Source organism: Perognathus longimembris, chromosome 6 (genome assembly GCF_023159225.1).
Source record: "Perognathus longimembris pacificus isolate PPM17 chromosome 6, ASM2315922v1, whole genome shotgun sequence".
In the NCBI taxonomy this organism is placed as follows: Eukaryota; Metazoa; Chordata; class Mammalia; order Rodentia; family Heteromyidae; genus Perognathus; species Perognathus longimembris.
In genome coordinates, this window is record NC_063166.1 from 12,776,405 (window position 1) to 12,802,057 (window position 25,653).

The 25,653-nt window shown below is 51.9% G+C and overlaps 2 protein-coding genes across 2 annotated transcripts in view; one reads left to right on the forward strand and one right to left on the reverse strand.

Moving 5' to 3' along the window:
• Positions 1–2,393: 2,393 nt before the first annotated feature.
• On the forward strand, positions 2,394–16,003 carry LOC125352690 (ubiquinol-cytochrome-c reductase complex assembly factor 2). Its single transcript, XM_048347948.1, has 4 exons — positions 2,394–2,564; positions 11,761–11,835; positions 12,612–12,681; positions 15,830–16,003. The coding sequence occupies exons 1-4, from the start codon at positions 2,427–2,429 to the stop codon at positions 15,955–15,957; spliced, it is 411 nt and encodes a 136-aa protein (XP_048203905.1). The 5' UTR covers positions 2,394–2,426; the 3' UTR covers positions 15,958–16,003.
• Positions 16,004–16,805: 802 nt separating this feature from the next.
• Itpr3 (inositol 1,4,5-trisphosphate receptor type 3) overlaps positions 16,806–25,653 on the reverse strand; it is a 61,726-nt gene continuing 52,878 nt past the window's right edge. The window contains exons 47-58 of the mRNA XM_048347949.1: positions 25,140–25,250; positions 24,872–25,064; positions 24,536–24,661; positions 23,419–23,591; positions 22,649–22,813; positions 21,710–21,902; positions 21,118–21,222; positions 20,902–21,029; positions 19,987–20,152; positions 19,274–19,434; positions 17,857–18,018; positions 16,806–17,592 (exon numbers count right to left, since the gene is read on the reverse strand). Of these exons, the coding sequence (XP_048203906.1) occupies positions 17,524–17,592; positions 17,857–18,018; positions 19,274–19,434; positions 19,987–20,152; positions 20,902–21,029; positions 21,118–21,222; positions 21,710–21,902; positions 22,649–22,813; positions 23,419–23,591; positions 24,536–24,661; positions 24,872–25,064; positions 25,140–25,250 (1,752 nt within the window). The 3' untranslated portion in view covers positions 16,806–17,523. The remainder of the gene's footprint in view (positions 17,593–17,856; positions 18,019–19,273; positions 19,435–19,986; positions 20,153–20,901; positions 21,030–21,117; positions 21,223–21,709; positions 21,903–22,648; positions 22,814–23,418; positions 23,592–24,535; positions 24,662–24,871; positions 25,065–25,139; positions 25,251–25,653) is intronic.

Below are 25,653 nucleotides of genomic sequence, written 5' to 3' on the forward strand. Positions count from 1 at the left end.
TCAGCACCACATATAGAAAAAACGGCCAGAAGTGGCACTGTGGCTCAAGTTGCAGAGTGTTAGCGTTGAGCAAAAGAAGCCAGGTACAGTCCTCAGGCCCTGAGTTCAAGCCCCAGCATTGGCAATAAATAAATAAATAAATAAAAATGAAGGACTTGAATAGACATTTCTCCAAGAAGTATTTAATCAACACCACCAATCATTAGAGAAATGAGAATCAAAGCCATGTGAGATACCACCTCACAGTGGTTCGCACAACCACTGCAATGACAATGGACAATAAATGCTGTTGGTGAGGACACAAAGAAACTGGAATTCTTTGCCCTGGCTACAGAGCACAAAATATTAAAAGTGGAATTGCCATATGATTTGGGAATTCTGTTTCTGTGTATACTCAAAAGAAGCAGAGGCTGGGGCCTAGCTTATGGAAGATCTCTTGGCTACAGTGTTCAAGAGTCTGACTTCAATCTCCAGCATGGAGTGGGGTGGGGAACTGACAAGGAGGAAGGAAGTGATAGCAGGGCATCCATCTTTATAGCAGCATTATTCACAATAGCTAACATCAAGAAGCAACCAAGGTATCTAGGAACAAATCTATGGAAACACAGTATGTGACACATACATATATACAATGACACACAATTCAGCCTTGACAAGAAAGAAGTAAGGGGGCTGGGGATATAGCCTAGTGGCAAGAGTGCCTGCCTCGGATACACGAGGCCCTAGGTTCGATTCCCCAGCACCACATATACAGAAAACGGCCAGAAGCGGCGCTGTGGCTCAAGTGGCAGAGTGCTAGCCTTGAGCGGGAAGAAGCCAGGGACAGTGCTCAGGCCCTGAGTCCAAGGCCCAGGACTGGCCAAAAAAAAAAAAGAAAGAAAGAAGTAAGCACAGTGGCTCATGCTTGTAGTTTTAGCTACTTAGGAGATGGAGATGGGGAGAAATTCAGTTCTAAGCCAAGGCAAGTGAAAAGTTTTCAAGATATACCCTCCACAATAAAGGGGTTGTGTGATGGCTCATACTTGTTATATCAAAAGCTACTCAAAAGCATAAATGGGAGAACCATAGTTCAGGCCATCCCAGGCAAAAAGTGAGACCCTACCTAAAAAAATAACTAAAGCAAAAAAGGCTAGTGTCATGGCTCAAGTGGTAGAACACCTGCCTAGTAAGTGCAATGCCCTGAGTTCAAACTCCATACTGAAATAAAAGAAAAGGAAATTCTGACATATATTATTGCAGACAAATCTTGAGAACATTATGCTAAGTGAAATAATCCTGTCACAAAAAGAGAAATACTGTATGACTTCCTCTAGATAAGGAATGTAGGGTAGGGCTATGTTTAATGGGTACAGTTTCAATTTTACAGTATAGTAATGGAAATGGATGGTAAGATGGCTGCACAACATTATGAACGTATTTAAGACCTTTGAGCTGCACATTTCCAACGCTTAAAATAAACCATGTATGGTGAGCCATGCCTGTAATCCCAGCACTTGGGAAGCTGAAGGAGGATCATGAGTTAGAGGCCAGACTACATAAGTGAGACCTTGTCTCAAAAGAAAGCGCATGTGCTCACACACACAATATTTAAATAATAAATGTTCAAAAAAGATATGTACTCATTACCTGACTTAAGTAACAGTAACCCCTGTGTATATCACCTTTATAATAACAATTTTATTTAAAAATATTAAAGGATAGTACATTTTGTTTTACGTATTTTGCTACAATGAAAAAGAAAACTTATTTTTTGGAAAAGTTTTTCCAGGCTGAAGCCACCTACCTACCTATAAACAAAGCTCAGTTACAAAACCGGTGCATTGGAGTGGAGGTGGGGGTGGGGGTGGGGGTGGAGGTGGGGGTGGGGGTGGGGGTGGGGGTGGGGGACCGGAGGCACGGGGAAGAAAATCAGTGCTAAGGAGGCTGAAGAGAGGACTATAGCTGAGGAGGGCCAAGGTATGAGCTGCGGTAGCTACTGGGGCAGGGGGTGGGGGGGAGGGAAGGGTAGAGGGGAGTTAGAGAACCACCGGTGCTCTCCACAAGATTCAGTGCAAACCCATCTTTATCCATAACAACCTGGATTTCCATGCAAATGTGTCCCTTATGCAAAGCAGGAGAGGTCTCTGGGGGAGGGATTTTTATTTTTAGTTTGTGCATTGAAAAAGAAAGCGAAGCTGTCCCTAGGGCACTCCACCTCTGTCTTGCCCCTGGAGGCGGAGCGAGTTCCGGAAGACGCCAGGCTCAGCTCGCCGGGCTTGCAAAGACAGGCGAGCAGCGCCACTACTAGGAACACGAAGCGGCGCCCCAGCAACTGCGCATGCCCACCTGGAGCGAGTCTTTTTTTTTTTGAGAGCCCTACTGCGCACGCGCCAACTCGCCGGCGTCGATACCCTCCTCCCCGGGGGGCGGGGAAAGCGGGGCCCAAAATGGCGGCCAGCCGGTACCGGCGCTTCCTTAAGCTCTGTGAGGAATGGCCCGTGGACGAGACCAAACAGGGCCGGGACTTGGGCACGTACCTGCGGCAGCGGGTAGCACAGGCCTTTCGGGAGGGAGAGAACACGCAGGTGACTGGAGGGGAGACGGTTGGGGTGAGGGGCGGGAAGGACGCGGGATGGGCCGCGCCAAAGAACGGGCTGCCGGCGGCCCTGCGCATGCGCGGCCCGCCCTTCCAGGCAGCACGTGCGCGCGGACCCCGTCCGCCCCGAGAGCTGGGCGAGCGCGATGCCCGGTCCCTACTTTCTCCCTCGGTTGCTCCTTGGACTTCTGAAGAAGACGCCTGTGGAAACTGCAGGTGCTTTATACTGAATCCGAATAGGTGGGGGTGAGACCTCTGCCTCAGTGTTTTTAGATGCTGTCCAGGTGGTCCAGGGTTGAAACCCGCAGCCCCTGGCACAGGTAGTTACAACCAGGGGCTTGTTGCTTCCATAACATGGTGCTAGTACCTCATCGTGTAGCTTGTGTTGACCAGATTGATCCCCAAGAGCCTCTGCAGGGCCCCCCAACCAAGACTTTGCATCCTTCCTACCCTCCTCCCTCTCCCCCTCCCCCCAAAAAAACATGCATCAAGGTTGGGCCCTCCCTGTGTGTGTCATAGGTGTCACTCCTCCTGCATTGTTGTTTCATAACGCACATATTTATTGAGCATCTCTTATGTGCCAGGAACTAACTATTGTAGGTGTTAGGGAGAAAGCTGGTGAGGTCCTGCCCGTATGGCTTTACATCTTAGGAGTAGGAGTAAGTAATAGACATATGTAAAACAGCCCAACTAAGTACTGCAATTGGCATCACAAAGGCAACGTTTACTTATATTGTTAATCTGGCTTTTTTCTGGGAAATGAAGTATAGGTGAGACCTAAAAATAAAAAAGAAGAAGATGAACCAAGAGGGCACTTGAGGGGAGTGAGTGGTATTCCGGATACTACAGAGGAGATCAAACTGTCCTGGGAAAGAATAGAAAGAAAGCCAGAATTATGGCAAGGTAGTAAGGTTGGGTTTGCTGAGATTTGAGGCCCAAGAAGGGCAGGAACCAGGCACCCAGGGTCTTAGTGGCTCTGATTAGGAATTCGAACTTCTTGTAAGGCCAGTGAGAACTCATTGGGGACATTTTAGTCAGGACACTGGTGTGACCTAGTTTTGAAAGGTCACCCTGGTTGTGTGTGGCAATGGATTATAAAGGCAAGAACAAACAAGTAGGCTGGGGAGAAGCCCACTGTGATAAAGCTGGAGATTTCCGTGGTTCAGGTGAGGTTAGCAGCACCCCAGATGGAAATAACTGGGTTCAGGTTGTAATGTTGCAAGTCAACAGGATACAGATATATTGGATGTGGGGTCAAGGAAAGAAAGGAACCCAGGTTGGCACTAGATTTTTATTTTTTGGCCTGAGAAACTAGGTGCCATCATATACTGAGATAGGAAAAACTAGACAGGAAGAGGTAGGATACAGGGTGACCATCCTAAGCTTGGTGTTAAACACTTGAAACTTGAGTTGCCAAGTGGACTGACTTCCAAATGGAAATGTCAAGTAGACAGCTGGTTATTTGAGCCTGGGGTTTAGGCAAGAGGTCAGAGGTATGAAGTGATCTGTGGCATGCACAACAGGAACATGATTTTTATCTCTCTTTGATTTTTTTTTTAATCTTGTTTGGGGTGTTGGATTTTTTTAGTTGTTTTTTTTTTTCCCAGCTTAGCTCAAAACCAGAGCCAGATCATTCCACTTGATAGAGCAAGAGCATGCTGCAGTGACATCCTTGTCACCAGCCTGCTATTTGTTTGTTTTGTTTTTGTTGCCAGTCCTGGGGCATGAACTCAGAGCCTGAGCACTGTCGCTGGCTTCTTTTTGCTCACGGCTAGCACTCTGCCACTTGAGCCACAATGCCACTTCCGGCCTTTTTCTATAGATGTGGTGCTGAGGAATCGAACCCAGGGCTTCATGTATAGGAGGCGAGCACTTTACCACTAGGCCATATTCCCAGTCCCACCAGCCTGCTATTTGGATGGTAGTGGTAGTGGAAATTCTGGCCCAGGATTTCTGGCAGTCAGGGGAAGTCACTCTGTACTCATGTGATCTATGGTGGTCCTCACTGGCCCACAGTATAAAGACCTTGAGTCAAGAACTGTAACCAAGGGCTGGGAATATGGCCTAGTGGTAAAGTGCTCGCCTCACATACATGAAGCCCTGGGTTCCATTCCTCTGTACCACATATGTAGAAAAAGCTGGAAGTGGCGCTGTGGCTCAAGTGGTAGAGTGCTAACCTGAGCAAGAAGAAGCCAGGGACAGTGCTCAGGCCCTGAGTTCCAGCCCCGGGACCAGCAAAACAAAAACAAAAACAAAAAAAAACACAAAGAATTGTAACTGGTCTTAACTCTTCAAACCCTGTAGACTCTAGGGCTGTGTTCCCTCTTTATTTTTAGTGGGTGCTTCTTGAGAATAGGGATTTTACCCCTCCACTCAATATTTAAAGTATCGCTTGCCACATTGAGGGGAAAAAACATTGAATGAGTAGATGAGTAAGTGATTGTATTTATGGCTCATGAGTCAGGTCATTTGAGTACAGCTGCTGATAAAGCAGATCTAGATGGAGAAATGTAATGAAGAGTGAGAAGGAATATTCCTGTGTCCTATGTGGTGAGAAGTGACATGGAGCTTTCTGTGTTTGTGGAGCTGCAGTAACACAGCCTGATTCTCACCCCCAAGGAGCTCACAGTAGGGCATCAGAGGCTAAATGTAGTCACCTTCTTGGTTGTTAGTGTTAGATAGCCAGCACGAAGGATAGAACTTTCCCTTTGGATGTTTTCATCTTTTGTCATCATCTAGAGAGAGTTCCCAGTCAGCCAAGGGCCTACCCAGGCTTGAGTCATAGCTGCAGGTACAAGTCATGGCGCTGCTGATGGTTCTGTCCCAGCTGATGGATGCGTTCTGGTCTGTCAGGAGGGCAGCAGGCCCATCACTCAGGACCATTGTCATGGTACCTCATCCTGATGCCACCTGAAATGGAGCCTGGGCTTAGTAAATCTTGGTGATAGCTTTTGGAGGGAGCAGCCCCCATTGCTGGAATTGAAAGCAGCACTGTGACTCACTCCCACTGACACCCCTGAGTCATTTATAAAGACCTTGGGGAAGAAAGGTGAGTTCTAGTAGAGGGAGACTCTCCATTACACTGGCAGCAGGAGGTGGGGATGAGACTCAGTGGGCTGATTAGTATGCACCCTCCCCATCCCCTTGGTTATGCCACTTACCAGAAGCAGGCTGCAGAGGGAAGCAGGTCTGATGAATCGTCTTGTTGAGGAGAGGCAGACTGACAGGCCTCCTCTGCCTCTGGGCTTCCTGTGTCCTAACAAGAACTAGCAAGGGTACATAGCACACTTGGTGAATGATCTCATTTCATTTCATCCTCCATGTAGTCCAGGGCATAGTCATCCCATTTCTCAGATGAGGAAAACAAACAAGAAGAGTAAAACAACTTGTTGGAATTGCCTTGGCAGTAAGAGACAAAGAGAAAGCAGTCTTAGCCATCCTGGCCCAGATAGCCTTTCCTCAGCTATCATTCCTCCTGAGTTCTTTCTTTTTCGTCTCTTGTTCCATATGTAGCAGGCCACTCCTCCTTGTTCTCAAACGTTTTGAGATTGTGGGTACTTGGACAAGAAAGAAACATTTCCCTGTTTTGCTTACCTGTTTTTCTTTGCCCCAGCCACTGCCTCCCACTGTAGATGGGAAGAAAAATGGCCCTCAGTGGGACACCAGTGCAGGAAAAGCCAGGCTCACTAGAAGGCAAATTAATAATTCAGGCTCCAAACCAGGGCACTAAAACCTCTGTTTCCATTTATCCCACCTCAAATTGCCCTTTGGGGAGCCTCATGCCCCCCACCCAACCCACCAGGAGGGGTGTCATAGTGGGAAGCTGGAACACAGGTAACACCTCTGCCGCCCTCTGCCCTATTGTGCAGGTCTTTATGTTTGTGGGTCTTGGCCTTCTTTGAATAAGTCTCCTTAAAAGAACACATGTTCCCTGTAGCATTGGGAGCCTCATAAAAGCGTCACAACATGGGGGAAGGTGGCAAAACAACTGTGATTGTTGACTTAACTACAGGGGAAGGAGCCGACTCTTCTAATGAGCTCATTAGGCAGATAAGCAGCTTCTTGAACAGTGTTGACTGCACACTAGCCCCGTTTATCCCGCATGAGCCAACTCTGAGAAGGACCTGGAAATGCGACCCAGGGTGGGCCCACCTGCCTGTCTACCTGCCATATTACAATTATAGCCAGGGTTAACTAATTGGCCTACTTTGAATTAAGTCAAACTTTGTCTTGGGTTTCTAGCCATGTAATTGTACTGCCACCTCCAAGGAGAATTCAGTGGTTGAGTCATCCAGTCGAGGCAGAGCTTTGGCTCCTTGATGTAGTGGGGATCTGCCTGGTGTGCAGGCACAATGAAGCCACCTCACATTTCATGGTCCCTGTACTTGGGCCCCTGACGCTTGATTTTTGAGGACTGGCCTAAGAACAGACTATGGTATTTCTAATAAGTTTTTAAAGTGAAAAAGAGCCATTTGGAGTGAAATGAGAGAGAAAACAATTCAGGAGCCATATTGATCTGGACATATTTTAAGGTACAGGTGCTGCTTCTCATGGGGTGAGTTACCAGCCAGTGGTCAGCACTTTACTAGGCTTTGAGTCCAAGATCCAATCTGGGTTTCCAGTCGTTTCCCGCCCCCCAGCATGACTCCACCCTCAGCACAGTGGCCTCATTGCCTCCAGCCCAGCCCAAGTGGTTCTGAACCTCTGAGACTCCGTGGTACCACACACACCAAGAGCCCAAACATAGAACTTGTTGAGAATGTGGCGCCTCCCAGGCTGGTGAAGCTCTGCCCTGGACTCCACTTGCCTGACAGAAACATCTCTTCCCGAGCTTTCTCATGCCAGTCGCTTCTCTGAGCCCCACGCCCTGGTCCAGGGTTGCGGGCTGTGGCTCCCTCTTGCCCAGGCAGTGTCGCTGCAGGAAGCACCATCCTTCCACCACATCTGCCCACTCAGGCAGCCTGGCAACAGTGCCCACCCCACCTCCGCAGTGCCAGCTCCCGTGCCCCTTCTCCTGAGACATAGTCAGTGTTCAGTGTGTGTGTATATCTTCTCCAGAGCCAGACCAGGTGTCCTCCATGCCCAGCCCCCTGGCAGCACAGTCCATAGTAGGTGCTCAAGAAACATGCCGTTGAGTCGAAAGGAGTGTGCTTCATAACAGAATGAATTCATTTCAGAAGTTCATTACCAAGTCATGAAGACCCTTGTTACATATCTTTCTGGACCAGATCCAGCTCTACCTTAATTAGCAAAGCAGTTTGCAGCACCGGCTCCCAAAAGTGCTTATGCATCCCTTTGTGTGACTCATAGGAGCCCTGTACCAATTGCTGTCACCACCCAAAATTCAATTTTGAAAATCGAAATCAGTGCCTGCGGCACTGATGTAGATTTGTATGTATAAAAGTTTAATATGGTAAAGAGAAATTTACTGACGACTGAGCAGGGGAAATGCAAAAGGAGCAAAAATAGAGCTATAAAGGACACTTTGTCAGTTGAACATCTATTTTATTCACATTTAGGGAGCAGTGCTGAATTTTTCATAATGTCCCTACTGCTGCCTTTTTCAGACCCAGCACTGCTATTAGTCCTAAAATGTCTGTAATCTCATTAGGTGTGAATGTGAAAGCAGGTAATTTAAAGCTTGCATGTAAGGCTCTTCCTAAAAACATATAGTACAGTTCATCAAAAAAGCTGTATTTTTTAAGTTCAGGAATATCTGGACTCTAAAGTATAAGATGTAGGCTCCAGAATTTGACACATGTCTCTGTTGATAACCTTCTAAGTAGTAAACAGGACTATTTGGGATCAGTACTGGGATTTGAACTCAGGGCCTTGTGTTTGCCAGGCAGGTGCTCTTCCACTTGAGCCATTCCTCCAGCCTTTTGTACTTTGGTTATTTTCCAGATAAGATCTTGATTTTTGCCTAGGATCCTCATAAATGCTTCTTGAATAGCTGTAATGACAGTCACAAGCCACCATGCCTAGCTTTTCATTGGTTGAGATGGGAGGGTCTCACAAACGTGTGCATTAGTTGGTCCCTGTCTGGAGTCTCTTCCCTCCCCCCCCCTCGTACCTGGGCTCATTGTCTTGGCTGGCCTTTCTCCAGCACTCATTCTTGGCTGCCCCACAGACCTCTCCCATGGTCCTGTGACACCCTTCACACCCCAATTTCAAGAGTTGCCCTGGACTGTCCTGTCTCTTTTTAGTTTGCCACTTTGGCTACTTACTTGCTAATATTCAAAACAAGCTCTGATTCACCTTATCAGTGTTCCAGGCAAAATTCAAAGCAGTTCAGGCATTACCTCACTAATCCTCACTTTACCCTCAGAACAGGGGACTATTATTATCTTTTCTTTCCAAAGAAAGGCTAAGTTGGTCATATGCCTTAAATTTGGCAATGCATAAAAGACAAAGACAGGCCTAGGGACTGTCCTGGATTAAAGGAGACCGTGGTGCATGCCAGCGCAATGCAGCAGGTGGTCCTCTGTTCCACAGGGCCATACTGAGCTGAGGGCCACAATTGGAATGTGGACTGTGGGTTAGATAAGAGTGTTACATCAACCTTAGATGCTCCGAATGCTGTCGTCTTATCTGGGGTCACAGGAGACTGTCCTTGTCCTCAGGACACATACACTGGAATGTGCGAGAGAGCCTTATTCTCTTCCACTCAAAGGAATCAGAGGAAAAATAATTGTGTTGTGGAGGTAATAAAGGGAATGTGACAGTTTCTTGTAAGTGTGGGAGTTTAAGTAATGACTGACATCCCATAGCTGGTGAGCGCTTGGGCCAGAATCCCCCCAGGCAGTGGCCGTCCACTCTCCCTAGCCAAGGGGGAAGCAGCCAAGGAGGGGCTGGTGTCTGTGGGTAGCCAGAGCATCCTCAGAGCAACTCTTGCCCACATTCAGGCTGTGCATATTTCCTGAGTGTTGAGTTTGCACTAAGTATTCAGGTATAAAGAGAGCAAGTGGAAGATAAAGTACATGCAGGTATCTTTTAATGATCCAAAATTCTTGAAGCCTTTGCACCTGTGTCTCTCTTTTCTTCTGTGGCATGTGCTTGTGTTATTCTGACTTGAGTAGTGGCTCCTGGTTGTGGCCCTTGGTTTAGTTTCGTGGGCCTGCTGGAAAAGTGATAGGTCAGATGTTCTCCAAGGCGTGGCTGCTGACCTCCGTCCCACTGGCCCTTCCTAGAGAACCTGTGATGACTCCCCCGCAGTTCTTCCTGTCCTCAGGTAGCTTCCTGGGCATTCTCAGCAGCCTGAGCCCCGGGTGACCAGCACAGTGTGAGACCTCATTTGACTGACACACAAAGGCAGAACCAGAGCTGCCTTATTAAAACACTTAACTCCTGATTTATTTATATGTTCTCTCTTCTAGAAAGGATGTAAGTTAGAAAAATCCATCCTTTGGATTCTGGGAAAATATATAAGAGAAAATATGGTTCTGAGGAGCTTCTAGAATCTTGGCAGAAAAAAAATGTAAAGAACTACAAAGATGAATGATAGCAAGGGCAGAGGAAGGGAAAATTGAAAAAAGGTATGACTCAAGTGCCAGTAGCTCACACCTATAATCCTTAGCTACTTGGGAAGGTGAAAACGGGAGGCTCTTAGTTCAAAGCCAGCAGGGTCAAAATCTGTGCTAGTCCTCCTCAAATGGTAACTGGATTCAGTGGTAGGTACCTGCCATCTGAAGCTGTATGGGAGCCTGAGACTAAGAACATTGTGGTTCCCAGCCTGGGCAGAAATCACATTGGAAGTATACTGGGTGTGGTTGGGCATGCCTATCATCCCAACAACAATGGGAAGACTAAAATAGGTAGATTGTGGTCTAGGCACTAAAGGACTTGCAAGGCCTAGCTCAGCCTTAGAGTGCCTGCCTGACAAGTAGGAGGCCCTGAGTTTAAACCCCAATCCAAAGAAGAAGAAAAAATATGAAAATAGAAAAAAATCATCTTTAATCGACATGCCTACCCTGTAGAATTTTCAGTGGGGCACCCGAGGAACTTAATATTTTCTCCTTTCTGTCCACAAGTCCACATGGTCTAGGACATGATTGCAGCCAGTCTTGGTTCTCCACTCACCTGCCTCACCAGAAACACTGCCTTCTGCGTTCTTTCCTTCTTGTAGAGGTTCAGCAGCTCCCCACATCCACAGATGAAAGCCCCAGTGATTTGGAGGGAAGAGGACTTCCATAAAATCTTTTTTTTTTTTTTTTTTGGCCAGTCCTGGGGCTTGGACTCAGGGCCTGAGCACTGTCCCTGGCTTCTTTTTGCTCAAGGCTAGCACTCTGCCACTTGAGCCACAGCGCCACTTCTGGCCATTTTCTGTATATGTGGTGCTGGGGAATTGAACCCAGGGCCTCATGTATACGAGGCAAGCACTCTTGCCACTCGGCCATATCCCCAGCCCCATAAAACCTTTTTAACACATTTCAGATTAAAGTTTAATTCATAAAGTCTTTACCACATTTCAGATTGGAGTTTGATTCAAAACACTTTGATTTCTCAGCCCAGGCTCTCATTCCTGTACACTGCTCCCCGGCAGGTCTGGCTAGTACGCAGCGTGCATTGCCCCTTCTTCTCCCCCGCCTGGCGCACACCAGTCACTTGATTTCTTGAGGCTGTGCTCCGAATTCCTGGAGCCCACATTGCTATAGCTCCTTTCCACCCACACCTGGCATGGTGACATGTTTGATTCTGGTTGATGGAGATTTCTGTAGGTCGAAATGTTGATGAGGGGTTGTTGTTTTGTTGTCGTCTGTTGTGGGGCTTGAACTCAAGGCCTGGGCACTATCCCTGCGCTCTTGTGCTCAAGGCTAGTGTCCTACCACTTGAGCCACAGTGCTACTTCCGGGTTTGGGGAGGGTAATTGGAGATAAGGGTCTCATAGGGATTTTTCTCCCCGAGCTGGCTTTGAACTACGATCCTCATATCTCACCCTCCTGAGTAGCTAGGATTACGGGTGTGAGCCATTGGGCCTGACATGAGTTTTTTTTCTTTAAAAAAAAAAAAAAAGTGACTTCTCACAACAGGAACTACAGGCCAGGTTTGCTCCCTCCAGGGAAGAGGCACCAGAGCTTCCTATGAATGCTTTATTACATTCAGGCCCCCCCCCCCCCGCCTCAGGATGCAGAAGTAGTGGGGCTGAATCCCCCTGCTCACATCTCTGGGGATGCTTTGTCTTTCAGGTTGCAGAGCCTGAGGCCTGTGATCAGATGTATGAGAGCTTAGCACGACTCCATTCAAACTACTACAAACACAAGGTGAGTGGGCTGCAGTCTTGAACCCCAGCCTCTAATGGGGACCAGTAAGAGAGCTGGAGATCTGATTATATAGTGTTTTGTAAAGAATTGTGGTTTTGCTACTTTCAAATGTAACTAGCAATTTTAACCAAGCCAACATTGGTGGCTGGCAGAGGCTTGGAGTTCACCTAAATAAAAGCTATTTCAAATTATGAATAAAAGCCATGTATTTTATTATGCAAGAATGTGCTCCTGAGAATGACAACCCTGGATCTTATACCTATTTTCCTATCCATTCTGATGGAACTGACAAATCACACTGGGATGAAGACAGGGTGATGGGAAGTGCTGCCACACAAAGCTGTGCTTTTCCTCAGCTTTGGCATGATTACTGTCAAATTCCATGTAGTGTTGTTTTGCCCAGATTTGAAAAACAGACATGGCCAGATACAAAATCCTGCACACAAAAGGGATTTCTTCTAAAGGCTTTATACTCCACGTGTGATCTCTGAGCAGCAGTGTAGGTAAAACTTGGTTGCTAGTTATCAATGCAGAGTTGCAGCCCACTTCTGAATCAGCCATTCTTTCCCAGAGTATTTGTGTGTGCCTTAAGAGTTGGAGCTGCCAGTTCAATTGTCCTGGGTCATGTGAGGCCTCCTGATGACCTCCAGGTGGCACTATCTTGTTAGGTCTCCTGGCTTAGGGATGCCCAGGGCCCAGATGAACTTAGGCAGGAGAACAAGGCTGGTATGCTACAGAACTAATGCCCTCTCCCTTCTCTCCTGTTCCTGTGTCAGTACCCTCGCCCCAGAGACACCAGCTTCAGTGGCCTGTCCGTGGAAGAATACAAACTGATCCTGTCCTCAGGTATTGAAACCATAGCTGCCTTGTGTGGTTAGTTTGCAAATAATGCTTTGAGTTTGAAAGGCCAAGGGGAATTGTCTAATACAGTTCTGCATGATGGGAAGCTTTGTGCAGTAGCCCAGAGGAAATTGGGAAGCTACAGAGTTTATGCTTTGGGGCCATAGAGTACAGAGAAGGTCAAAGGCATTATTTACAAAAGAAAAATCCATCTTTAGTACATTTAAATTCAAGACTGGGCAGCAGGGAACAGGGGAATACATATTTGCCAAATGGAAGTCATTGAAATGAGGATGGAAGGAAAATAATTTTATTTTTATGGTCCTAAGGGGGCTTTATAAACAATAAACGTTTTCATTAAAACAAAAAACTATTCAGTAAACGAGTATGGGGATATCCGCCTATGAGTTATCTGACCCAGGGGACGTGGCCTGGGGGTGAGATACAGGTCTGGCTAGGTATGTGTTGGCGTCCTGGCTAGACCTTAGTTAACAGATAAGGAAACCCCCTGCCCAGCCCGCCCCTCCTTACTTCCCCATCTCCATTGTCACTGAAAGCGCAGGGTGGCCACGGAGCCGGGGTCCAAGTAGGCAGGTACTGGAAAATTACTATTTTTATTGCCAAGGATATTGTATACAAAAATAGGTTAACCTTTTCTAGGAGGGCATGGCCTTGAAACATTTGCCATCTGGTCCTCTAGAACTTTCTTTGCTCTCCTTTTGGCAGCCTCCAGTAACTATGTCTTGGGGATTTGACCTTGTAGAAAACTCTTACCCTTCTGAGCAGATTTCAGTGTGTGGTGTCACCCACTGTTGTCAGGAACTATGGGGTGAAGATACTCTGGCCAGACAGAATCACTTTGTGGGCCTTCCCCTCCCCCCCCCATGTATAGGTTTATTCCAGGGTCCGTGGGTCTGTGTGCTCACAAGCATTGCTGTATAGTGACATCATGAGGAGCCCAAAGAGTTTGAGCAAAGTTTAAGCATGGGAGGAGAATGCAAACAAGTTCATAGGCCCTGTCTGTGCCCCTTTGGTTGAAAGCCTCTATGAGCCAGGGCAGCAGGCAGCAAGCAAGCCTGGGGGACCAGGCCCCACCAGTGGCCAGTGCTGTAGCTTGTTCTGGCTGGGAGTTCGGCCCCAGAAAGTTTGCTGATAATTTGTTTTCATAGCGAGTCTCATATTTTTGTTGCACCTGTTAGGAGTGTGTAAGCTTACCAGGTGTTACCTCTGAAGGGAGGAAAAGACCCACAGCGCCATGTGGCGAGGATCCGAGGGTCAGGAACATGAGTGTAGCCATGGTGTGCGGCCATGGTTTGCATGACGGGCATCACATTTGGTGCCCCGTTGGGAGAAGCTGGACTTCCGGGAACGTCTCAGGGAAGAACACTGCACTGCGTCAGAAGTAGTGCATGTCTCAGTCTAGTCAAGAGTTCCTTGACCATAAACAGTTACCTCATTTGTTCAGAAAAGCTATTCTTTGTCTCCAGAAATTTTGTTAACAGATGGAAATTTAGGCCCTGAAAGCTAAACATTATCATGAGGCTATCTAAATTTAAAATACAGGTAAAATTAGACATCCTGGAACCAGGTGTAATGGACATACCTATAATTGCAGCACTTGGAAGGTGAAGGCAGGAAGATTACAAGTTCAAGGCCAGAATGAATTACATAAGAGACCCTGTCTCCAAAAGAAAAACCCACAGCGGGGTGGGAATATGGCCTAGTGATAGAGTGCTTGTCTCGCATACATGAAGCCCTGGGTTCAATTCCTCAGCGCCATATATATAGACAAGGCTACAAGTGGTGCTGTGGCTCAAGTGGTAGAGTGCTAGCCTTGAGCAAAAAGAAGCCAGCGACAGTGCTCAGGCCCTGAGTTCATGCCCCAGGACTGGCAAAACAAAAAACAAAACCCACAGGCTAGGAATGTAGCTCCCTGCTGGAGCACTTGGCCTAGCATACACAAGGCTCTGGGTTCCATCCCCAGCACCAAAAAGAAAACAGATTTAGCCAGATGCTGGTGGCTTATTCCTGTCATCCTAAAAGACTAAAGTTCAAAGCCAGCCCAGGCAGAAAAATCTATGAGACTCCCATCTCTAAAACAATCAGCAAAACACCAGACTGGAAGCATGGCTTCGTATTAGAGCACCAGCCTAACAGGTAAAGCCCAGCAAGTACAAGCAGAGTTCAAATCCTAATGCCAGCAAAACCACAGGAACAGAGATCATAGAATTTTACTCCTGGAAATTTGAGGCCAGTATTTTTTTGCTGGGGAGCATTCTGTCCCCCATGGGTGTGTGGCCATGTCTAGACATAATTTTAGCCATCACAACTGGTAGGACCAAGGTGCTACTGACACATACAGAGGCCTGGATGCCACGAAAGTCCCTCAGTGACCGAACAAAAAAGCACCGGGCCCCAGCTATCAATGGCATGAGCAAAGGAGCCCTGCTTTGGCTTGTGGGTGCCCGGGTAGGTGGTGGGTGTTCTTAGAGAAGCAGCGCCCTCACCTCCGAGCCCTCCGCCTCCGCACTGGTGACCATGGCTGCTTTGTCATTGGTTGCCAAGCACGTTTCCTCACAACTGTGGAGGTTGGGGTTGTGTTCATTTTACAGATGAGGAACGCGTGGCTCAGTGGCTAGGATTTGCTTGAGGGGTCTTGGGAGGGATGCTGCGTCGATCCAGGCCTACATCCACCTCCCCAGAGCTTGCCCAGCCCCCCACACGCGTAGTAAGCCTGTACTGCCAGGCTGGGCCCCCGGCTCCAGCACTTCCCACTGTGCAGCCTGAGCAGCCTGCGTGTCCTCCCTCGCCTGCCTCAGCTGCACCTCACACACAATGGAGGTGATCAGGTCCGTGTGGGGTGGGCCACGTTTAGCAATTAAGTCAGGGGTCATTTCTTTGCCCTGTGCCCCACTTGGTGCTGAGGTGAGGAGGGCGGGTGACCACTGCCCGCCTGCACCGTCACTGCCAGCCTCGCCTCCATTACCTCCATGACCTGCTTCTCAGAAGCCGGGTGCAACTTGAAATTTCTGGGCACAGTCTAAAAAAGCAAAGGCAAGGGAGGCATGTTTGTGTTGGGAAAGCCTTATGATAGGGCCCCGAAGTGTAATCAAGAGTTAGACCTCAGCCTGTCTGTTTCTGTTTCCCTGTGCAGACACCTTGGCAGAGATAAAGGACATGAATAAAGGCACATGGAAGAAGCTGCAGGAGAAGTTTGCCCCCAAGGGGCCTGAGGAGAAACATAAAACCTGGGCTCGGGTTTTATCTCGTCCACATACCTGAGTGGACTCTTATAGGTTGCTCTCAATAAAACCACTGGCTTTCCCCACCCATAGTCCAAGACTCACTCTTTTGCCCCTCCAAGAAGAAGCTTTGCTGCCCTACGGAGCTTGGCTTGAGCCGGGGTGCCTGAGCATTCACCAACACCAGCAGGCCAACCAGGGAATCTCCCACCAGAAGAAATCCGGGGCGGGGGGGGGGGGTTCCCTCTGGACCAAGAAGAGGCCCACAGGGCCCCACTTGATCAAGGTGCTTCCTGCCTGGTATCAGGAAGCCCTGTGAGATTCCCAGGCTCCCTGTTGTTCCCAGAGGAAACTGGGAGCAGACCTGAATGGCTAAGAGGGCATCCTGTGGCCCCGATGCAGTGGAAATCCTGTTCACCTTTGCCCCCTGACTCAGGGCAGAGCTCCAGCGGTGTCCCCAGCAGTGTCAAACCCTGTGTGTCCCCTTGGCTTGAGGGATGGAGCTCTAATCAGGCGTGGGCTAGGGGGGCCTCAGGTGGCACTTGTTGGACCCTGCTAGCCGGCCCCCACATTCCTCACATTCCACACAGACCCTCCTGTGGAGAAGCACAGCCAGGGACAGCAGCACCCGCACTGGAACAGTCCTAGGGCAGCAGGATGTTTCGAAACAGGAAAAAACACAAGAGATTCCAGTGGAACCCACCATACTGGATTGGCTGTGTGCTGGGAGTCCAGGTAGGAGTCATAGCAGGACAGGTGTCACTCAGCACCTCGTGAGAGGGGGAGAGGTCAGGCTGGGGAAGAGGCTGGTGTTCTATCCTCTATGGGATAATAACAGCCCTGGGGGGTGGGGGGCGGTGGCGGCAAACACAGGCCTGCTTCATTGACTAGGCTGACTAGATTTCTATTAATTTATTTAAGGCAATTAACATTAGTTTTGGGGACACACAATTTGTAAAACATTACACCACAAGGAGAAAAACAAGCAGTCAAAAAAAAAAAAAAAAAAAAGAGTTGCTCCCAGCTCAGCCCCTGGCCCCCGGGGCAGGGCGCAGGACTCTTCTGCGGGGGTCCTGGGAGAGGCTGGCCGGGGAGCAGGGCCAGCTGTCCTTGGGCCAACAGGCCTCCCGGACAGGGCAGCGAGGTCTGCACACTGCAGCAGGCAGAGGCACAGGGGAAGCGGTGCAGCCGCCGCAGGGCTGTGCACTCCCCCTCTGGAATAAGTTAAAGCCCTAACTGCTAGTAACAGCATTCTTGCCACCTCCCCCAGGGGCCCGGCAACAACCAAAATGTAGTGCTTGGGAGACAAAGAGGTGACCCCACCCCCAACTACCTTGCTACAGAGGAATGTCAGTTATTGCTTGGAGGAACAGGGGTCTCAAAGACCTATCGTCCTCTAAGGCATTTCGGTAAACTGAGTCCTAATGAACTGGAGTCTTTAGGACCCTAGGCAGGGCTGTCGGCGCTCAGGCGCCCCCTCCTGGTCAGAGCCTGGGCTGGGGAGAGGAAGGCTGGGTGGGCGCCTGGCCTGAGGAAGCGGGCAGCGTTGGTCCCAGTTGCAGTCTTCAGTGACCAAGAGCCCCTCTGGGGGCTCCGGCGACTCCCCTCAGCGGCTCATGCAGTTCTGGACGTCCACAAAGCCCAGTCGTTGCCTGCGTTTCCGCTGTTCCGTCATCTAAATTAAATGGACCCCGTCAGGTCACCTGGCCCCCCTCCCGCTAGGGGCCCCGTCCGCAGCGAGCCCTCGGATGGCCTGCCTTGCAGTTACAAGGAAAGGGACACATCGCGCTAGTGGCAGGGGTGCCCACCCCGCCTAGCTGTCCATACAGCACAGAGGACGTGTCTGACCTGAGGCCTTGGCCACCACCCTTCCCACCCTGTGGCGGCTGGGTCCCCTAGGGGACCCCAAGGTCGGGCTGGGCCAGGTCAGGGCACACACCTGCTCTTTGAGCTCATTGAGCTGGGCAGTGAGGTGAGACACCAGCTTCATGGTGGAGCTGAGCTTGTCCTGAAGGATCCGGATCTCATTCTGCTCGCCTTCACCCTCGTTGCTCACCAGCGACATGGCCCGCATGCGGGGGAACCAGTCCAAGTTCTTGTTCTGAAAGAGACCAGCCGTGCAGTGAGCAGGCGTGGGGAGGCCATGCTTCGGAAACTACGGAGGCCTCGGCCACACCCATGAGCGAATGACTTGCTAGGAGTGTGTCATAGGAAAGTCTGAATTGGCCTGGGGAGGACTCAGCCAGCAGTGACCCTCTGCCACCATGACAGGCTGCCTTCCCTTCCCCTGCCTGGTCCACTGAGTCTGAGTCCTTCGCTGCTATCAGCGTCATCTGTTTATTTTGACATCGCTAGGTGTGGAGAAGGCTTATGCACCCAGACCCAACCTCCTTCTTCCCTCCCTCCCTCCCTCCTGCCCTGACACACGTACCCCACCCCACGCCTCAGAAAGATGGGAGTCCGAGAGATGGCAAACTGAGGGAGCAGAAGCTCTACAGCGGAGGGTGGGCACCTGTCACAGGTCTGAGGGGCAGGCGCCTCCAAACAGGCGGGGTGAGAGGGAGGGGACAGTACCACGCAGTTTTCTAGCTCTTTGTTCCAAGCTGTGAATTCTCTTCAAAAAGCCGCTCAAAATACAGACATAAAGGATGAAACTTTCCTTATTGCCTTCGTAACTAGTCAAGTTGGACAGGTCGTATTTGATTCCTCTAAGTAAAATTTTTTAAGTACTGGGCTTAACTCAGGACCAAGCATTTTCTCACTCAAGCCTCATATTCAGTTCTTTTGCTTGTAGTGCGCTTGAGATGGGCTCTTACATTTTTACCTGATCTGGCCACGGACCATGATCCCCACCTCTTGGGCAGCTGGGGTTACAGGCACATGCCACCAGGCCCAGTTGTAATAAGCCTGACATTTTTGAGTCTTCCAGGCTCCCTCACAGGCTAGCTTCCCACATTAGGAAGCTGAACTAGTAAAGGCCACTCAGTTTCCACAGAGCAGTAGCCCTGAGTATGGACAAGGTCTCCGCTTTCTACAGCTCCCAGGGCTACATCGTAGGTCTAGACTAGCCTGTCCTTTGGGGCTGATGCAGTTGCCATGATTCACTCTGTTCCCAGCACCACTCAGAGGCAGTGGTCAGGTGACAGGGCTCTCTATAGCCAAGGGCTGACACCAGCCTCTCCTCTCTCCCCTGCTGGCTTCCCTGCAGGTGTTCGGAGCTGTGTCCCCTTCCAGGCTTTCCAGGATGGTGCAAGCAGACATGGACACTCCAGGCCCAGGGGACACGGGATACCATGGCCAAAAGGGTCTATGGTACACAGCAGTTTGGACTCGAGGCCACCCAGCTTGGCCCTCACCTTGATCATCTGGGCCACATAGCTCTCAGGGCCTGTGTAGTCTGTCTTGTTCTTCACGCGCACCAGCACAATGAAGTACAGGTAGTTCCACATGTTGTGTTCCAGCTTGATGTGCTCCTCAAAGGACACTGTCTTGTTGTCAAACTTGTCCCTCTCCAGGCCTACGGGGTGAGGACAAGAAAGCAACCATGGCCTCCGGCAGCCACCGGTGAAAGAAACACTTGTTCTCATGGTGACCGCTTCTGACAGCCCACTCTGGGCTATATAGGTCACTCTATTTAAAGCATCAGCCACTGGAGCCAGGTAGCTCCTACCCTGCCTGCTGCAGCCAGGGACTCTGAGATCAAATGCCAGAATCCCCAAGCCCAGGGAAGTGGGGTGAGCTAGACAAGGGCTGTGTCCCGCAGGTGACTCCTGCTCCTGGGCCGCGGGTGGCTGGTGAGGGCATGGCTGGGTGGGAAGAACACTAGACAGAAAACAGAAGCTCCAGGCCACCGATAGCCACAGGTTCCTCATCAGTCACCCAGGAGGGTTTGAAGTGTTGGTTTCTGAGGCTCTTGCCCCTCCCTTCTGTCTCCAAGGGCATGCAAGGTCACGCTCTCCTCTGTCAGGGTATGAATGAGCTGCCATCGGCAGGCCATCCGCCCTGGGCAGACTCCCCAGGGTGGGGCTGCTGCTGGCCTCAAGCACGCTCAGCTGCGCGCAGGCCTCACCACAGATGAAGCAGGTGGTCTTGAGAATCTCCTCCTTCTTCTGCTTCTCACTGCGCAGGTCAGCAAAGGTGTCGATGATCACCCCAAAGATGAGGTTCAACACAATGATGATGACAATGAAGAAGAACAGGAGGTCGTACACCACGCGGGCCGGGAAGAGAGACTCCTGCAGGGTGAGACGGAGAAGCTGGGCTCATCAGCCAGGGCAGGGCTCGCACAGGGGTCAGGGCTGCGGTCACTGGGTGTAGGCCCCAGCAGAAGGAAATGAGGGCCTGGGCTTCGGGGATCATGGTTCCCAGAGCAAGACCTGTGATCATAAGCCCCGAGCGGAGATTTGAAGGGCGAGCTCAGACAGTAGCTGGGGGAAGCCTGAAGTTCAGCTATGGCATGCACAACTGGGCCTAGAAGTCACCGTTTGCTTCTGCCCCTGACTTTTGTTTAGAGAAAGGGCTAGCTCTGAGTTCTCCACCCCACCCTCAGGACTCTTAACCTCACACATTCCAGAAACCTCTGCCTGGCCAGAGAGGAGGCTTCCCACTCGCTCACAAGCTACTGGGAGTGGACTGACGCTGGGGACTCTGGAGCCTCCTTCCACAGGCCGCACGCAGCCGACTCAGCTTCCTGCCCTGCCATGCCCTACCCCGCCTGCCCCCCCTCCACCGCCTGACTCACACCTTCCCTGGCCTGAGGGCACGGTGTGGGTGCAAACTTTCTTTCCTTGAGCCAACTCTGGGGGATGGGGTGGGAAGGAGTGGGGAAGACGGACAGCTGGATGTGGGGATCGGAGGGGTGGGCGGCACTGGAGCGTTGTGAGGAGCCAGGCCGCTGGCCAGCTGCGCCCCGAGGTCAGGACCCTTTCCAGCCACCCATGTGGATGGGGCTGGGGGGGAAGGGGAACGGGGCGGCGGTGCTCACGTCTTTGGAGGGCTTGCGGAGAATGTCCCCCACGCCGCCACCATTGCGCAGCCCGTGGTTCATGACAGTGACGATGCACATGAGCAGCGTGTCACAGGCCCGCTCCGTGCTGTCCAGCTCCTCATCCTCTGCGAGTGGAGAGGGGTCAGACGCAGGCCACCCGCCTCCCTCTCCCCGCCCTCCCCACCCGCTGCCTCCCAGACACCCCGGCCTCACCTTCCAGGGCCTCAGCCACCGCGACCCCGGAGACGCAGTCCATTTTGTCCCCACTGCACGTGCCCACAAAGGTGGTGGCTCTGTGTGGCATCTCTAAGGGGCTGGCTGGAGGGGACAGGGACAAGGTCACCAGCAGTTTGAAATTCCTGGCCTCATCCTCCTGGATCTGCTTCCAGCATGACACCCCCCAGGAGGTCTCCCTGGATCCCGCCTGTTCCCCGTGCCTGCTCCCCCACACAATACGGTTTTCCTCTCTCCACCCTACTGTGCTGTATCCTAAGGCAGAGACCAGGCTCCGCCTCCCCGGGCCTGGCCCCCAGCAGCCCCTGCAAATGCCACGCTTAACAAGAATGACAGGTCTGTAAGGGGCTCCAGCTCCCCAGCAAGTGGTTCTCAAGGCTCCCCACCCCCTCAACCAGATCCTTTGCTCTAGACCCCCATGAGCTAGACTTCCCCAGAGCCCAACAGCAGAGCCAGACCAGGAGCGTGGTGGGGCAAGCAGGCCACGCCTGGGCCCTTTCACAAGTCATCTGTGCAGGCCCAGCGCCACCCCTCCCCGCCCCACCGGCCCCACAGACAAGTTCCCAGAGACCTCTGGAGTGGTTGCCAGGCAGCCGGTCCACCTCGAGAATGAAGTCATCCTTGAGGAAGAGGAAGCCCACGATGGAGAAGAGGTAGACAAGGATGAGGGCCAGCAGCGCAGTCAGCAGGATAGAGCGGCCATTGCGGGTCACGCTCTTGATGACATTGAACAGTGTCTCCTCACGGTAGATTAGGTCAAAGAGCTGCAAGACAGAAACGGTGCCTCGAAGGGCCAGCCATTTTTCCTAGGGACACTGTCTGAGCCCCGGAAGGTTCCTGTGGGGGGAACTGCCCTCAGGCACGGGTAAAGAAGCTGGTGGCTGTGATCAAGGAAGCTTCCCAGAGGAGCTTCCGTAGGGAGGCCTAGTGGAAGGGAGGGCCAATGGGAGGACACCAGTCACGCAGGGAAGATGGCGATGTACCTGCCAGGAAGCTCTAAGTGCTCTTGTTTGAACTCAGGGCCTGGGTGCTATTGCTGAACTTTTTGCTCAAAGACTGGCACTCTGCCAGTTCAGCCACAGCTCCTCTTCAGCTTTTTTGTGGTTAATTGGAGAAAAGAGAATCACCAACTTTCCTGCCTGGGCTGGTTTTGAACTGTGATTCTCACATCTTAGCCTCCCGAGTAGCTGGGATTACAGGCATGAGCTACAGGTGCTTGGCTTCTAAGTGTTTGTTTGCTTTTGTTTTTTTAACACAGTATTAGCTCATTTCATCCCCAAAATTGTTATAGATAGTGGAGGCTGTAATGAGGCGCCAAGAAGTTAGAAAACTCATCCAGGTTACATAGGTTACAGTTGCCAAGCTGGGGCGCAACCCCAGGGTCTGGCTGTGAGTCCAGGCTTGCCCCCAGCCCAACACCAAGAGATGGAGATGATGGGCGGAACAGATGGACTGACAGAGCACCTGGCCCCACCCCCCTCCAGTCCAGCCCACCCCACAGGTGGCTCACCAGGATGCTGTAGAAGAGCTCATGGGCGAAGAGGCCCAGGACACTGGTCAGGATGTAGCCCACATGGTAGAGGAATTCCATGTCCATGACCATGGCCTTATAACCCCGGATGAAAGTGCCGCGGTTGCCAACAAAGCTCACCACAAACACGATCTTGTTGGTCAGCTGGGCACAAGAGCAGGATATGAGATCAACAACTCATCCTCCACCCTGACTCTCCACTTGACCACCAGACCCACCCTGTGACCAGCGCAGAGGCCGGGCCTCCAGTGGGGATGAGTCAGAGCTGGTTAAGCTCGGCACTGGGTGCAGAGCATGGATGCAATTGTTCAGAGACTCACAACAGAGAAGCCCCGGGGTCCTCTGGCTCTAGGAAAAACACCTGGGCTCAGGCAAAGGAGGATGGGGTCAGAAAGAAGGCCTCTCCTGGTCTTCACAGTGACTGAGCTAGTAGGGAAAGCACCCCCTTGCTTAAGGAACTTTGTTTCCATCAGGTGATAGTCTAATGTATAAATACTTGTACAACCTGCAAGTGCACAAGTAACAAGGCTGCTATTCCAACGGCCCCACTCTAAACGCCAAGTGCCCTCAGTCGACAAGGGAGAATGGGGCACTCAGTGGTCCAGACCACCAGTCTAGAACAAGCTTAGAACCCTGACAGAGAGAAAGCCGGCAAAGCAGAGGGGTGGCTAGCAACAGCAGGCCAGCCCCAGGGCTGGGCACAGGACAAGCGTGGGGTGGCTGGAGGAGGGGCTCCCTCGGGCACTCACATTGAGGGCTCCCAGGATGTTGAGGGTGGGCCCGATGCCCAGGTAGTAGATGGAGCGCAGGATGAGCGCCACGATGAGGGGGCGGACGCTGTAGCGCTTGGTGAACAGGGCCGCGATGGAGAAGCAGATGAGGATCCAGAAGAGCAGCGAGATGAGGGGGGAGCCCAGCACACCTGGAGGCCAGCGAGCATTGGGAAACGGGGTGCACCCATGTCAGGATCTCTGAGGACCCCTCTCCTCCCTTTCCTGGAGGAGATGTTCCAATGTTGGGGTCTCGAGGACCCCTTCCCCCCCCCATCTCCCGGGGGGAAATGCCTGAACCTCAATTCTGTGGAAGAAACTCCGCCCTACCCCTCATACCGGCAGAATGAGTAAGGCATGTCCTTTCTGGACTGCTCTAGGCTGAAGTGGGATGCCGAAATCCCTTCCTCGGCCCCCCATAATGTGTCAGGAACCACAGGACAAAGATAACGGGGAGACGGCTGGATGGTTGAATGAGTCTCAAAGGCTTTAATTGGGAGGGGGGCTTATATAGTGGTAATGGCGGGAAAGGGAAGGAATTGGGCCATTGGCTAAGCCGAGCTGCCCATCAGGGGATGTCATGAAACTTCCTTTGTGGGCTGGACAACCCTATCACGCACGTGTTTGCTGCCCCCCCCCCGGGCTGGGGGGGAGTTCTTTTCTGGTTGAGGCCAGAAGGTGGGAGGGGCTCCCTCCCACACTGTCCCAGGGCTGGGGGAAGGGCAGCGACTCGCTCTTGGCGCCCTTCCCCCACCAAGGCCAAAACTGAGTCCCCAACACACCCAAGCCCACCACAACTCTTGATTCAGAGGACCCCGAGGATCTCCTTCCTTCCTGAGAGTCCTCCCGACTTTGGTTCCCAGTGGCTGGATTTACCCTCCTCCGTGGTGCTGGTACCATATCCAGGTGCACACGTGTCATCTCCCACGAGGCCAGGGACCCTGCTGCCCCTGGCCAGACCTGCCTTCCCCCCATGCACCCAGGGTCCGGTGGAAGGCATTTCTCTCCTCCTTGCATCTGGCCCCAAGGCGCTGCCCTCACCCAGGTAAAAGCCTGATGGGCTCCCACCCCCCAACCTCCAGCCCCGTGTCCTCACCTGTGGACGCACCCTCCACGTAAGGGTAGAAGAAGGCGATGATGATGTTGATAAACACCGCCAGGTTGAAGGAGATGCTGCCCCACAGCGTCATGCGTCGGGAGAACCAGTAAATGAGCGGCATGCCTGGCACGGGGGGGTGGGCATGACGGGGCCAGGGGTAAGGTCACTGACTGACCCCCCCCCATACACACCTGCCCCATGGAGGAGGGCCCACTGCCTGCTCAGGCCCAGCCACGGTGCCCCTGCGTGGCCACCCACTTGTGGGCCAGGAAGGCACAAGGGGCGTCGGTGAGGGGCGTGGGACCCCCGCCCCCCTGCACCCCAGGTCCTTACTGCGGAGCTTGCGCTGCCACTCCATTTCGTTGTGCAGGAAGGAGGACTGGTCGAAGAAGTCGCTCACTTTGCTGCCCTGCTCATCCTGCTCGGTGGTGGTGAAGAGCCGGTGCTTCGTCTCCTCCGTCAGGAACTGGCAGATGCCGGGCACCGGGAACACGATCTGCTCCATGCTGCGGTCCTGCCGTACGATCTGCGAGCAGGGATGCGGGGTCACTCCTGGACCGGAGGTCCTCCGGCCCACCCGCCCCACGCCCTCAGGCCTCACCTCAATCTGTGACGTGTGATTCTCGTAGTAAGCCAGCGGGTCTTCCTCCTCCTCCGGGGCGGGCACCGAGGATTTCAGCATCTGTGAGAGCTGCTTGTTGTTGAGGCTGAGCTGAAGACAGGGAGGAAGGCTGGGTCAGGCCCAGATGTCCACGGCCAGGCATGAGCCCTGACCCCAATGATGCCCCAGACTGGAGAGAATGGGGCCAACGGGAGGAGCGTGGGATAGCAGCGGCCAGAGGACCCCAAGGACAATCAGCCTGCCTGAAGCATCCAGATCTGCCTAGATCCACCAGGTCTTGCTTCCACCCGTCAGTCCAGGTTTCGCCCCAGTCCAGCCTAGCTCCTGTCCCAAGCTCCACCCTCTAATTCCCTTTCAGACTCAAGCTCCTCACTCAGATCCCTCAGTTCCGGGCCAGCCTTGGGCAGGAGCTCCTCCCTGCATTCCCTCCCATCCCAGACTCCCATGGACCATTCAGGTAGCATCCCTTCCGTCCCTCAGGTCACAGTCCCGC

Excerpts from the sequence above, each read along its gene's own strand:
- LOC125352690 (XM_048347948.1), top strand. The coding sequence starts at position 2,427 with ATGGCGGCCAGCCGGTACCGGCGCTTCCTTAAGCTCTGTGAGGAATGG. Across the intron at positions 2,565-11,760 it reads GGGAGGGAGAGAACACGCAG|GTTGCAGAGCCTGAGGCCTG; the intron begins GTGACTGGAGGG and ends TTTGTCTTTCAG. Across the intron at positions 11,836-12,611 it reads CAAACTACTACAAACACAAG|TACCCTCGCCCCAGAGACAC; the intron begins GTGAGTGGGCTG and ends TTCCTGTGTCAG.